Source organism: Petromyzon marinus, chromosome 50, assembly GCF_048934315.1.
Source record: "Petromyzon marinus isolate PM22_M1 ecotype Great Lakes invasive population chromosome 50, UKy_Petmar_22M1.pri1.0, whole genome shotgun sequence".
In the NCBI taxonomy this organism is placed as follows: Eukaryota; Metazoa; Chordata; class Hyperoartia; order Petromyzontiformes; family Petromyzontidae; genus Petromyzon; species Petromyzon marinus.
In genome coordinates, this window is record NC_133716.1 from 12,582,011 (window position 1) to 12,596,748 (window position 14,738).

The window sequence follows — 14,738 nt, forward strand, 5'->3', positions numbered from 1 at the left end:
GCAATGTCTACTGTTGCATTCAGCCTGTTCACTTCAGAAAGAGTGCACTCAATGAAAAGTTGTTTTTTATTATCTATAATGTTCGAGCTAATGTGTTTGCTTCATTGAAATTTAGTAGAATTACTTTATTGTTGCGAATATTTGGAACAAACGTTGCAAGGTGGCTTTCTTTTAATAGTCACGTTTGAAACAACTCCAAACTTTGATACCCTGTGAATGAATGAACGCAATCATGCAGTAATGTTGCATAATATATAATTATTTAAATTGGAATTCGAAGCCTTGAAAAAGTATAATTTTTATATGACAGATTGCCTTTACAATTTTAAACGAGTGTAAATATCAATATTAATCCACGTTATATAGAATAATCCGTAGATGGAATTTATGCATATAATGGTATCTATACCTAATTTACAATATGGAAATTAAGTGTCGATTGGCAGCATATTATTGACATCGGCTTGAGTTGTGTATTTACCAAAGCCTGTACATGAGTAACCAAAATATCCTCGGTTAAGAATGTGTACAGCTTCTCTGGCATATATTTCTTATGCAAGTATCTCGTCACGAGCATACACATGTGCATATCTTGAAATTAATTAACGCAAATCTGTACTCTCAGTAAATACCACATGCATTCCTAGCAAATCTTTTTGCACATCAAAATGTAGAGCTGAGAATAATTCCTTTTTCAGACCCATTCTGGTGAGAACACTTGTAGAAAATGTGTCGCTGTTTACAGCATGTGGAACATTGTTGAGACATGCCTAAAATCTAACTTGGATGATTGTTTTCTCACAGGATGATAAGTCCATTTTCACTGAAGGTTATGGAATGCTCCAGCACCAGCTACATAGTTCCCAGGCACGTAATGTTGGGCTCCACATCATCAGGCTGTGGCTTTTAAGAACCTAAGATTGCTGTGTTGGACGCCACCACTGCATTATCATGGGATACTAAACATCACCTCATATATGCAAACACTCTTTGGGACTTCAATGCTGTATTACTTTTGTTCCCAACTTTGCTTTGTGGGACATTTAATTTAAACATGTCTATTTTTAATGCATTTTGTGGGTGCACGAGGTTGTGCGCATCCTTAATGTTTGAGTTGCATATCTCTTACACATCTCAGCGATGGCATGTTACCTAAAATATTCCTCAGGTCATGGCCCTCATGGTAAATAAATATTACCATATCTCAGGGGCATTGATGAAGAGTGATGCAAGTATGTAACAGTACCATAATGCTTCGGGTATCTGTGAGGAAGTTATTACATTGTGAATAACTTTACCCAAGGTTAGCCACAATTTTTGTGGTTTACTGTGACAGAAAATGGCCAGTGACCCATGATTATTGCAAGTAAATTAGGAATGTCACCTAGCCAGGTGACAGTTGATTACATTTCTACCAGTAACAGCTTCAGGTGCACTAACATGGTAAACTTATGAAGGTCATTAAGAAGCTTATTAAGAAGAGAAAAATAACTAGAAATGATACTTAATATAGTATCAATTACATTATCTGTAATGGTTATCATCAATCTCGTCCAGCCATGCTATTTGCTGCAAAGGTCAGCCTGAATCATCGTGGTATCTGTGAGTAATGAAAAAAATAAGGTCCTTGTGCACATTTTGTGCATCATGAAGTTGAATGCGCACACATGCATTTATGGGTGTACACACATACAACTTGCATGCGTGTACATGCACGCTGCAGCTTTTACAAGTACCTAACTGCTGCAAAAAATTAGGTGGTACACCTCACCACTGTGTTGATGATGTTTTGCAAGTTCTACTTTTTGTTGACATTGGGTATTGAAACATCTTTACTGTGGTCCGTGACATCGCAGACCATTAGAAGTTTTAAGCACTTGTTTTGCTTGCTCTTGTGGGAGGGGTTAAGGAGGTGAAAGAATTCCCCTCCCAGCAGAGTGATTGAAATGAGTCCAGTGCTGCACAGTAACTGGCAGGAGCTATTGTGGTGATTGTTTCAGGAGTAGGCTGTAAAGCTGACAAATTGTAACTAATATTGACGGAAGCTGATGAGTATTTTGAAGATCGGTGATTTGTAAGGTCCATTGTGTTAGGATTAATAATGCTCATTGTTAATGCTCAATTGCTTAACTTGTCGTGACTGATTAGCATGGTTGACTACGTACGGTGCGAAAGAAGTTCAACATAAATACAAAATGGGTATTCAGTTTGTAGCGATCGGGGTGATAACCTACTTCGCATCACATGCATGAAGTAGAAGATGAGCATACCATTTGATTTGAGTAATTCAATATTGACACCAAGGTTGAAAGTGTCAATGCAATTGCTCTCTTGCATTCTGTAATGATTACTTATTATGATGATCCAATGAAGGCAGCGTTTTAGGAAAAAGTTGTACCCCGACCAGAAACCGGGCAAATTTAACAAAGGGTTGCTCAACTTGGCGATATTATCGATGTCAATGAAACCTCGTAAGGCGAATTACGTCATTGTGTGACATTGTTCAACTTGACATCATTTAATGATGTCAAACGCCACGTGCCTCGTCCCTGCGTGGCATGCTTCATGTTTTTTGTGCTGCAGTTAGACACCCAAAGCTGGACCATTGCACAGCAGGTAGATACTCAAAGTTTATCCCAGAGCTATGTGTACACATGGGAGATGTCTAGGTGAGTGACCAGATTTCAGATGTTTGGCTTTGAAAGTCCTGCACAGCTTGTTCCTATATAAATTATTTAAGAACAATTTGGTTTATGTCATAGGTGTTTTACGTGAAGCCATTGCTAATTGTGCTTCTCACTTAGCAAAGTGACTGCATGTGCAACAAATACCAATTCGAACTCTTATTCCAGCCAAGTGGCTGAGCACTAGAGTCATTGGTTTGCAGTCGGGGAAGGTTGGTTGCGAGCTTAAATCTGGGTTGTGGTTTAACTTTGCCCATCATCTTTCCGGGGTGAATAGTGAGTATCACTTTATGATGAAGTCTCCAGTGGTTTTATGGATATACTTGCCCCCGTCATAAAAATGTAGAATTTATATCACTGGCCGAGGACTGTAAATGGGAATTGAGCCACCACCTCAATGCTCATTTGAATATTGAATCACTTTGACTTTAGATGTTGTGTAAAGTCAATGTTGGTTATTCATTGCCAAAACTCGTTCACACTGATGAGTTGGGAATTGCCACTGTTTGGTGTCACCAAAGTTGTGGATTTTACAGAGATTGGCAAGGATACAATTTGGACTTGGTGCACTGATGTTTGGTGAGCACTGCTAATTGGATTGCTGAATAGAGTTATGGTTTTGAAGATATGTATTTTGAACTTTCTTCGCACCGTACATAGGCATCCGTGCTAATCGGAGGTGTAGGGGAAGGACAACAAACTAAACAGTCCATTGAAGAATTACCCAAAAGAGTGATGACATTGTTTTGTGTTAATTCATATTTTAGCATTATAATTTTCTTTCTATAACACTAACCCAATTTTTGTTCCTGGGTAGTAACTGTTATTTCGTAATTGCTTATGCCTAAAAAGTAGAGAAAATGGCTATTATTCCCCACAAACCTTTTTTTTTGTGACCAGGACAATGATATTTTGAAATTGACCTATTTTCAATGAGAAAACCGGCGAATGTGTCTTTTCGTTCACATAAAGTCAGAAAAAAATATATTAATCAAAATTAACATGTATTTATACTAAAGTAATACAAAATGACGACAAAAGATTTAGAAGTGAGTAGTTTTTCGAGATTTACGATTATACTGCAAATCACTTTCACGAATCAGCCCCCAAATGTAGTCTCCCATCATGTTCTCATACTGTCCTTGGTAGCGGCATTCAAAGTCCAGTATATCCTGGTGGAAGCGCTCGCTTTGCTTCTCCTAGTGTGCTCCCATGTACTCCTTGCATTTATCAAGATGAGCATTAAGGATATGGACTTTGAGAGACATCCTGCAGCCCATTGTGCTGTAGTTCTTCACCAGTCTCAAGCAGCTCCACATAGTTTTCGACCTTGTGATTGCCCAGGAAGCGACGAACCACTGCGACAAAGCTCTTCCAAGCCGCTTTCTCCTTACGAGTGAGCTATGGGAATTCATTGCACTCCATGATCGTCTTTATCTATGGTCTGATGAAGACACCGGCTTTGACCTTTGCCTTAGCTTAGGGAAGAAGTCTTGAAGGTACTTGAAGGCTGCCGGCTCCTTATCTACAGCACTGACTGTTTTATAAGGCCCAATTTGATGTGCAGTGGTGGCATCAGCACCTTCTGGGGGTCCACCAGTGGCTCCCACTTGCCGTTGTTCCTATCCACAGAGAACTCGGTCCGCTGTGGCCAGTCCTGCCTGTGGTAGTGTGCCTTGGTGTCCCTGCTGTCCCAAAGGCAAAGATAGCAGGGAAACTTGGTAAAACCGCCTTGGAGACCCATCAAGAATGTGCCACCATTTTGAAGTCTTCGATGACCTCCCAGCCATACTCATCATACTTCAAGGCATCCAGCAAGGTCTTGATGCTGGTGTAATCCTCTTTGAGGTGCACCGAGTGAGCCAGGGGAAGAGACGGGTACTTGTTACCATTATGGAGCAGCACTGCTTTGAGGCTCCTGGATGAGCTGTCAATGAAGAGGCGCCACTCATTCTGGTTACAGGCAATTCCGATTGCCTCGAACAGACTGGTCACATTGTGGCAGAAGCAGAGCACATCTTGATGGGTAAAGAAGCTACAAAAAGGTTACTGACGCTTCCTCTGATCTGCAACTTGCACACTTATCCAACAAGTTCCACTGCTTGATCCTAGACGTCAAAAGCTCGGCATTGGACTTGGTGAGACCAAGATCTCTGATCAAGTCGTTGAGGTCTTTTTTTTGTTGGGGTAGTATGGGTTTCTCTCTTCAGCTCCACCTCTGAAGTTGTCATCTGGATCTACAACTTCTTCCTCGATCTCTGCTCTCTTCTAAAGACGGCTGCTGTCTATCCGGAGGAGTGGGTACGGTGACCTCATGGCAGTGTGGCACCGGGGCGATGGATGAAGGAAGGTCCAGATACGTGATAGGTGCATTCTTGCCAGTCAGACGTTTGGAAGGGTCCACCATGCAGAAGTAGCACTTGTTTGAGTGGTCAGTGGGTTCCCACCAAATTCTTGGGATAGCGAACTTCATGGCTCTCTTTTCCCCTCTGTAACCATCCTACAAAAATACATTTATTTCACCCATGACTAATGTGTAAGAGATTCTCGCTACATTCTTCATATATGATATGTTTTATTGAAAACTTTTCATAAAAAAAACTTTTACTTTTGCAGATTTATGATTACTGCTGTCTCATGTTCAGTCTTTTGTCAATCCACTGCTAGATTAAGACCTCCCCATGCCATGTCAGTCTTAGGTGTTGTTTGCTCATACTTATTGGAAAGGGGTGGGTGGGTGACGGAAAATGACCAGTTCTGATATTGTTTACTGTGGTCAAGAATCCAACTTCATTAGTCGAGCTATCCATAGTGTGCTTTGCTAAATACTGCGCACCCCTTCATTCTCACGCACTGTAAACACAGGCCCTTAATTTCCTTTAATGCGTATACACCATATTGAATAAGATAGACAGCTCTATTTGTGAATGCAGATGGACAAATGTAATATATATTTAGTTGTATTAAACATGAAACGGTTTCCCATCAGATGTTGAGCAGCAAATCTACAAGTCTGAGTTAATATTTTTCAGATTTTTCCTGTCATGGAAAAGCTTTGTTTATAATCGTCTTCTCTCAAGCTGTCTTTGTAACTAGGGGCAGGTTTTTGCACTTGAAAAATATGTCGGTGTTGCATATTTTGTTTGGCATCTCAAAGATGTTTTGTCATCGGTGAATGTTCTGTATTTTTTATCGTATATTTGAGCTGTCTACAAAATGGCAGTGATGGAAAACATGAACTATGAACAGTGTGTGGAGGTGCCCACTTCTATGGGAAATATGGGGTTTGGGTATCCAGTTCTCAGTTTTAAGAATACAACTGTAGTCACGGTGACTTCTATTAGATCAATGAGTCACATAACAAATATGCTCTGCATGCAGTGAAAATACACATGCGCACATCACTGGAAAAACACTAGACTGGGCACAGGCTAGTGTGCTGTGCAGTGAGTGGAGAGTTCGGCTAGCAGAAGTAGGTTTTCTTGTTTGAGTGGAAGGTTGCTGCAAAAAAATGGGGGTTGAATACAAGCATCTATAGCCAAACAGACAGAAGCGCAAGGGGTGTTAGGCTGTTTTTAGTGGTTTAGATGAAAGTCATTTCAGACTTTCAATTAGAGTTTTTGTCAATTTGTAGACGTGCATTTCATATCCAAGGGTATTGTCCATTTTGGTTCATTTTCTAGTGTTATTTTATTATGGCAGTGCATTTATTATTTTTACCTATGTTTTCTCCCATTGACTTCCACAATTGGACATTTTGCATCATCTGAGATGGATTTTCACATTTCTATCCTAGAAAACAATACTCTACCAAAAACTGAATAATGCTTCATGTAAAGTGTAAGATGCCTTTAACAGTTGTTTTTAGATGCGATTTTTACAAAAGGAAGACTCCATTTCAACCCTTTGGAGGTGGTGAATGAGCCTATGAATTGATTTTCATTTACAGAGAGAAGGCGAGATGCGTATGACTGATTTGGGGGCCCGCAGCAACATGTCCATGACAGGTGAGTGAGAGTCCAGACACGGGACGTTGTGCTCTTAAATACACGCTTGTACTACACTGGACACGCATATCCATGTCCTAACTTGTTGGAAAATGCAGGTTATTAAATAAATTAGATGCTTTTAATGAGGCATTCTAGTGGATAACCTTGTAAGAATTTGTTTAAAGTCTTTTAAGGCCAGCATATAACAGATAACCTATTTTGTGATTGGAAAAAGCCGAGCACAATTATTATAGTCAGCCAAATGAAATAAAGTTTTGTCAGACATCGCCAACCAAGCTTTGTGGAAAAATGTGAACAGAACACATTGCAGGAGTTGAAATTCAATTAACCTTGCATAGGAATTTAGCAGGTTGTGAGATTCCTGGATTAATGAGTGTGTATGCATAAACTTGGATGTAGGCTATTGTCATCTGCACTTGATGATTGTGCTTTGTATTACAATTGCTGAATTGTAGGTATTTGTTTAAAAAAAAACTTAACGTGTTATTAAATCTGCTGGGTTAATACCAGGGAGAATATTGGATAATTGGACAAAATTGTGTTTGAAATATAGTTTTGCTCATGAACTTATGTTCCAAAAACAGATTCTATAATTTGAATGATGTAATTACCTGTCAAATTGAGAATAGCACAATGGGGAATGGCCATGGTATAGCATTCCAAAAGTAGACATTCTTCTTATTGCTCTGGCTGTACCATGGTTTAAGTGTTCCACACGTGCCAAGAAGCTCATAACGTTAAACGAGTAATTCTTACACGTGTTCCCAAATAGCTATTCAAGCGAGCATAAATGTAATTTCAGTTACAAATATTTGAAATGACTTAACTCCATACTCGGAAATTCACAGTAGTTTTATGTTTTAATTGGCATGCTGAAGTGTGTTTTTGAAGAGGCATATTGTCTATGACAGGGTCATTTAATGAAAATATATTGCATTTGTATGCTGCACACAAATGCCTCAGCAACTCAAAGCGCCTTGCATCACATCTCTTATCCAACGTTTGAAGGGGACCTCAGCGGCAGCTGCTGCTGTGCAGCACAATGTAACCGGCCTGCAAGTGGGCATTCCTGCCAGTAGGGGGCGATGATTGCTGTGTAATCCTATTAGAGTAATTTGCAGAATTTGTCATGTAAACTATATATTTTAATTATACCAGGTAAAGCCCACTGAAGGCACCTGGCCACAAATGATAGCTCAACGAAGTGGCTTATGTGGAAATTCATAGCATCCAGATACTCTTAAACGCATGTTGATTCTAAATGTGGAGGGAGAAACCGGAGTACCCGGAGAAAAATCCACGCGATCATGGCGAGAACATGCAAGCCACAAATATAGAGGTGTCAGGATCGGGATCGAACCCACAACCTGCTGCATACAAGGAGAGGTAGTTAATATCTTGCCACGGGCACCCCTAATTTGGACCATGATGCGGTGCATTACGACAGTAGCTATATGGCGGCTCCAGAAGGAATGTGGGAAAGCTTAGAGGAGTCTATTGTTGGTAAGCCCTGCCTGTGGGCTGCCTCCTTCATCGGTCTCCAACATTTGTGGTGTCCCACCAAATGAGACTTGATTGTTTTTCAATGATTAAGCAACTCTTAGCAATAGGCAAAATAAAAAGTTATCCCATATGCACGGTTCGGGTTTTTTTTCCATATTCCTCCAATTGTGTGACTTAATATACAATGAGGTGTTTTGAGGGGGTGTGCATTTGTTACACTGCTCTGAAAAAAAAATGCTTTTGTGAAGGAACAGTTGTGAGCAACCGGTATGCAGCTGTACACATTTTAGTACATTGATAATGTTGAAATGATGTGACATAAAAGTAACTACCTGGCTTTAAGGGTGCCAGTTTTTATAAGATTTATACCGAAATATAGAATTCCTGGTGAACTTGGTCGTATTTTGTGAGATTTCACAGGGATATCCTTATTTCTAGAATGGTCTATCTTCTCACAAGCACAAGTCCTCCACGTGTTTTGTGTCTAACACAGGGTAGCTTGAAATGCACATGATGCTTGTTGCTGACATGGGGTGATGCAAGCAACAGCTCAGATTTCAGTTTGACTGGATCGTGCAGATATTGCTTGTAAGCCGCATTTTCAAAACAGGTGCATTATGGTGCACACTAAAGGTTGAGAAGGTCAGTGTATTTGCTGTATGTATTAAGGGCTGCTATACAAAGTGTGAACTACAGTAGATCTACACTTTATCCATGCTGAAACTTCAAAATAAGTTACATTCTAACATAAATGGGAAAAGTAATAACTGCTCGCAAATAGAAAATCGGGAAAGTGTCTTGGTCATTTGTGTGCAAACAAAAAACTCCAGGTTGGTTTTCAGAACTTGACGTGGTTGATATTTTGTGATGGTTTGTCATTGTATGGGGCATTGGTCTCGCACAACCTAATTGTGCACAATGATGAGCTGCATCGTGGAAGTAGTCATTGATAATGTATGCAATTACCAGATTCATTGTCTGCTCAGACACAAAGCATTCGGTGTGCATTTTGGCCTGTTCAGTGGCGTGCCATGCATGCTGCGGTCGGTGGTTGTTACTTTGGGGTGTGGCTATATGCTTTTAATGTTGGCCCCACTGCCGAAATTAATTGGCTCATTCTTGGTACTGCATTAAAACACATTAAAGTTATCGCAAGCGCACATCTATGCCTCAACCCAAGAAAGATCCACTGAGTGAAGTCTTAGAAAGGTTCTGAATTGGGATGTTTGGCTTATGCCATTAATGCGTGCTTGGCTTTTGGGAGGAAAGTGGAGTAACCAGAGGAACCCCCCCTATACACATAGGAACAATAGTCAAACATGTTCATAGATGGGTTCAATCAAGTGCTGTATTGCCATTTCCTGGCCATCTAGTAGCTCGGACCGGACATAAAACAGCTAAGTGGTCCATTTAAGTACTAAACAGGCTCAAACCTGGAATCTGAAATCTAATGATCAGACACAATATCTGGCATCAACCCCAAGTGGTTTCGTATATAATACACGACCTCTGTAAAAAAAACCCCAATGATTTGGCATGGATTACATGTCTCTAAAATAACCCTCGGCTAACAATGAATAAAACCTTACATTTTTTGGGAGCATGGATTATGTGAGTACCAACATTAATCTTTCAACTATTGAGAATTGTCTTCATTGCCGGAAGGTCCAATTGCTTTATCTTTACAGTTCAATTGTGGATATAGCCACTGAGCTATTGTGGGTGCTAGATTTATTCACTGGTGCATGATGTGTACTTGAGAAAGTTTGCTTGCTTTTGTAACCCATTGCTTGTTCTATCATGAAAGTTGGTGTGCTGGTCAAAAATGTATCTTTGCATGAACCCTTATTTGCAACTTAACGCGTATGCCATCAAAGTTTACTCAATTTCACTGGTTGCTAGTCTTTTACTATCAATGACCACATACTGATTACGAGACTTAGGTTGCTTATTGGATCCAAGTATATGTGTTTCTATTCAAATTTCACGCATTTTGGTGCTTGGGGAGAGTATTTTATTATTTGGAACAGTTACTCGTTTGATTCCTGTTTGGATGTCAACTAAGCTTGTGTATTACATCGTTTGTGGATTAACTGCAACCACATCAGAAATTATGACAAAAATATGGTTCTCGGTTTGCCGCACATTTAAATGTTTGGTAATAAAAAGTTTCACATTTTGAACTGAGAAATGAAGGGAAATACTGTTAGCACACTGGACTTGCAATCCAGAGGTCTCCAGTTTGATTTGGCCTGCCGGCATCGGAGTTTTGAAAACAATGGGACAAGGTTCTTCAATCTCCTCCAATCTTTTTATCCAGAAGGCTAAAATGGATATACCATGGTGGGTTGGTTGTTCACGCATAGTGGGATTATGTGTGAGCAAATCCAGCTCTTCCAAGAAGTCCTGTCAGCGTGGAAGAATAGACCAAATGTCCCCCAGAGCTCGAGCACAGGGTTTTCCAAACTCCAGTCCTTATGACCCACCATGTCGGAGCTAAGTGTTTCCGTGTTTACCAATTTACCTTAATTCAAATGCAAATTCACTCGTTCCACACTGCACGCGCATGATAATTGTTAAGCAGCTTGCGCTGTCTGCGGTTAATAGAGCCATTGAGATCTCACTGTGTCTGTACACATTAATTGCATTTTAACAATCATTAGGCATATGCAGCGTGGAATTGGTTAATTTGTAATTGAATGAGTAAATTGGTGAACGTGGAAAGCAGTATCTTGGTGGGTTTCATGGACTGGAGTTTGGGAAACCCTGCTCTGGTGGTTGGCCAGCCAGCAGTGGCATTAACAAGCGATTGTACCTTTACGTTTTAAATGAGAATTGATAGAATGTAACACGTGGTGCCTTTTCAACATTCTCACATTCCAATTCACATTTGACGTGCCTCGTCCACTCAACCCATCATCCCTCTTGGGTTGATTAAACAAGGACCACTGGTGTGTCAACATTGAGTTCTTTTGAAATATATGCCCCCATGATAGATATCTGGGATTTGCCCCACCACTTGCTCATGATTGCCAATAGAGAAGAGCCCCTGCAAAGAATGTGTAATAGTTATGTTCGTTTAAAAGGTAAAATGATTCGAATCAGTCATTCTTAAAACTGTGGTGGCTTTGACTTTACCACTTCATGCAGCCATCAGCTCTCATGTCAACTAAATGCCCACAAAAAGGTTTTCAGTTGGCACCCACATCTAAGAAATGGCACAAATGCAAAGTCAAACATTTATTTGGTGTGGAATTTACACTATTGGCACAAATCTGCTTATGGATATGAGCAGTTGCTTGTATTCATGTTATCCTGGACATCTGTTAAAAAAAACAGCTTCATAGCTCATCGGATTCTTCCAGTCTAAAAATACTGATTCTTAGTTGTGCTTTCTGAAAGGGTTGCATTTAGATGCACTGGGCCCTCTCACTAATTTGCTCACCCGCCTCTACTGGACATAGCTTCATAGCTTATCGGATTCCTCCACTATTAAATAAAGATTCTGATTCACTGGCAAATGTGCTCAATAACTATCCCGAGCACCGCGGTTCAGAAAATCTAAAGAGTGACTCGTGCTGATGGGACTGTGTGATGGGATCGGTATCACCAAGGGGCCAAAATAAGGCGGAGAGGTTTATAGAACCAAGCAGTCAAGGGTCATGAGACCCAATATGAGACTGGGTAGAGCAGAGCAGCAGCAACACTAGGTCTATACTCTATGGTTCTATTGGGTAAAGTCACGTAGGTAAAAAAATAAAATAACAAATCACGACGTTTCGGCCACAACACAAGCGGCCATCAGGTGAAGGGACGAGACTGTCTGGAGGACAGCGCTGGAGTTGTCCTCCAGACAGTCTCGTCCCTTCACCTGATGAAGGCCGCTTGTGTTGTGGCCAAAACGTCGTGATTTTTGTTTTATTTTTTTACCTACGTGACTTTACCCAATAGAACCAAAGAGTATGGATCCTTGCAGTCACGAAAGCTTTAAATCTAGAACACTAGGTCTGCCACATGAAGCTCAAAGTGAAGTTAAATCTATGCAAATAAACAATAGTTGCAGTTTGGCGACAGATGAATCGTACGAAATGGTCATTGTTTTAGATTAGCTTCATGTCATTGTGTGATTGTACATTTCGCACTTGGGGATTCACCTTGCGCCATGACGACCATAATTCTGAGTCAAACCAAGACTGGCAAGATGGGGACAATTTTTGAATCGATGAGCTTTGAGAAACGCTCAAGTGCCCATATGCAGACATTCTCTTTATGCTCTACTTGCGTTGTGAAGGGTTTTTTTGTTCAAATCCTTGAGGGGTCTAATTGGCCAATCGGTACATGGTGGATGAAATCGCTATCACTCGGGTAAATCAACAGTGGGTCATCTCATGGTTCGATTAGCCACTGTCATGTTAATGTGACATTTTCACTGCTGGATCAGATCCACAAGTGGCGATAAGCACCGCACAGCATTTCGTCCAGCATAGAGAATACACGTCTATAGTTCCGCGGTTTGTGAGTACGTCCGAACGTTCACAAGTCCAGTGGTTACAAATAATAATGTCTTATGGCGGTTCGATCCTAAGTGAGGATGTCCGTAAATCGGACGTTCGTTTCTCGGGGACTGCCTGTACTTCAATACATTTACACTAGTCCATTTCAGTTATATAAAGCCCGTGAACTCTACGTTTTAAAGAGTATTTAAGTGTTTTATTTATTTTGAAAAAATTTGGTTAATTGTGGCGCGTGCAATACGTGGACAGGAATATTGATTAATATTGGAAAATAGTGACAATGGACTAGATTAATGCAATGTAAAAGTAACCACCATTTAATGTACATTTAAAACCTGTGGTGTTTTTCTCAGTTCATTTTGTTTTCCAGGAAATGCATAGGTCTCCCTGCTTGGCCAATAACACAGGAATCACTCGTGCCTAGGCATCACTCCCACCGAGATTAATTGATTTGTTAATATTCAGGGTCAATTCAAGAATTACATTTATAGCCTTATTTTTACCATCTCATTTGTATTGTTGACCGATTGTTGTGTTTTGTTTTTGCAATTATTTCATTGGCTTAAATGTAACATTTGCATACTATTCGCTTATAATTTGCATCACGTCTGAATCTATTCTTGCACGCACAATTTCGATGCCCATATCGTGAGCGTGAGCATCCACGTGAACCGATCCGTCCTCCTTAACGCTGCGCAGCGTCGGGGGAAGGGTGTGCGGGGTGTTTTGGAGTGTGCATCGTGTGGTGTTCGGTGTGTCGTCTAGATGGGTATGGGCAGGCTGTGACGGGCAACCAGGGCCAAAACGCCATGCTCGGCATGAATTACCAGCAGCAGGCTGGGGCAAGTATGGGCCAGGCGGGGGCAGGAGCGACCGGAGGGATGGGCAGCCCCATGATGGGCTCGGCCAACAACGGCATGGCAACGGTAATGTATTCATTGCATGCACACCAGCACTTTGCACACACTGCATAAACTACGGAAGATGCACTGCAATGTGTATTCACTATTACCTGTTGAGGTGCCATTGCATATCCTACAATAATACATGCTGAAGATTGACACTTAAAAGAATACTGCAGTGTTCCAGATATACATTCACCGTGGATATTTAAACACCAGCACGTAATCTAAAAATCATTTTTTTTAAGTTCACTTGAATTCACCACAGCTGAAATATGCTGCAAAATGACGTGTGTGACGACGTCCTTCAATGTACACGTCGGAATCGTACTCGGCATCCTACTCGGCGTGTGTTTTATCACATTTGAGAATGAAGCAGTGGTGAAAGAAACGGGGAGCAGTTGGAATTCAGCCATCACAGTACAAACCTATTGTTGGGTGGAGAATGGAGGATCCTCCGGGCATGTATCTGGTCCATGTGACTGTATACTCGTTAACGTAACCAGATGAGTGTGGGTTCAGCTAGATTGGATGAGCAGGAGTCAAGCATCTGGCTGAATATGATGCCGATGGGTTGACGGTAGTTTCGAAATGTGCAGTCTTTGGGCTTTTTTGCAACACGATCAAATTTGACTTGTAAAAACATTCTGTAAAGCCACCATCTCAATGTAAGCTCTTGATTATTGCAGACTTCTTATTTTTTGGATAATATTAAGGCTGTTTCTTTTTTTATCAAGTGTTTAGGTATGTTAAGCTTCTTTGCCCATTTTTGACTTCACGTATTTTTTTACATGTATACTGCTGAAGAAGAGTACACACAGCTGTCAACAACCATGAAATTGGATCATAGGTCTTTGCCCCCCAGTGTGTCTCATTAATTTGTCCTGCAAAAAAACACTTTATGCTTTATAGGCAATTCCTCTGCTTTGCTGTGACAGCATATTTCTTTGGGAACAACACCACCATCTACCAATGTGGTCAACATTCACCGTGCCTTTGTGAAAATGTCTTATGTGCGGTCACAAACCTCAAAACGGTGTGCCCAATTTGCTGCCTCAATCTGAAACCATAAATGTTATGCAACTCAATTGTGACTGACTAAATCCTTAATGCGTTTTTAATCAT

The 14,738-nt window shown here is 40.7% G+C and overlaps 1 protein-coding gene across 7 annotated transcripts in view; it reads left to right on the forward strand.

The window, feature by feature from the left end:
- Positions 1 to 14,738, forward strand: part of LOC116953241 (paraspeckle component 1-like) — a 94,205-nt gene that overhangs the window by 13,622 nt on the left and 65,845 nt on the right. For 3 of the 7 annotated variants that reach the window (XR_012947209.1, XM_076074876.1, XM_032973236.2), the window contains exons 7-8: positions 6,634 to 6,691; positions 13,477 to 13,637. Coding sequence is in view for 4 of the 7 variants with exons in the window: in XM_076074876.1 (XP_075930991.1) it covers positions 6,634 to 6,691; positions 13,477 to 13,637 (219 nt within the window). In the remaining 3 variants the exon portion in view is untranslated. Of the gene's footprint in view, positions 1 to 804; positions 6,098 to 6,633; positions 6,692 to 13,476; positions 13,638 to 14,738 lie in introns of those variants that run through there. The other 4 variants (XR_012947210.1, XR_004404560.2, XM_076074877.1 and 1 more) reach the window with 2 other exon arrangements.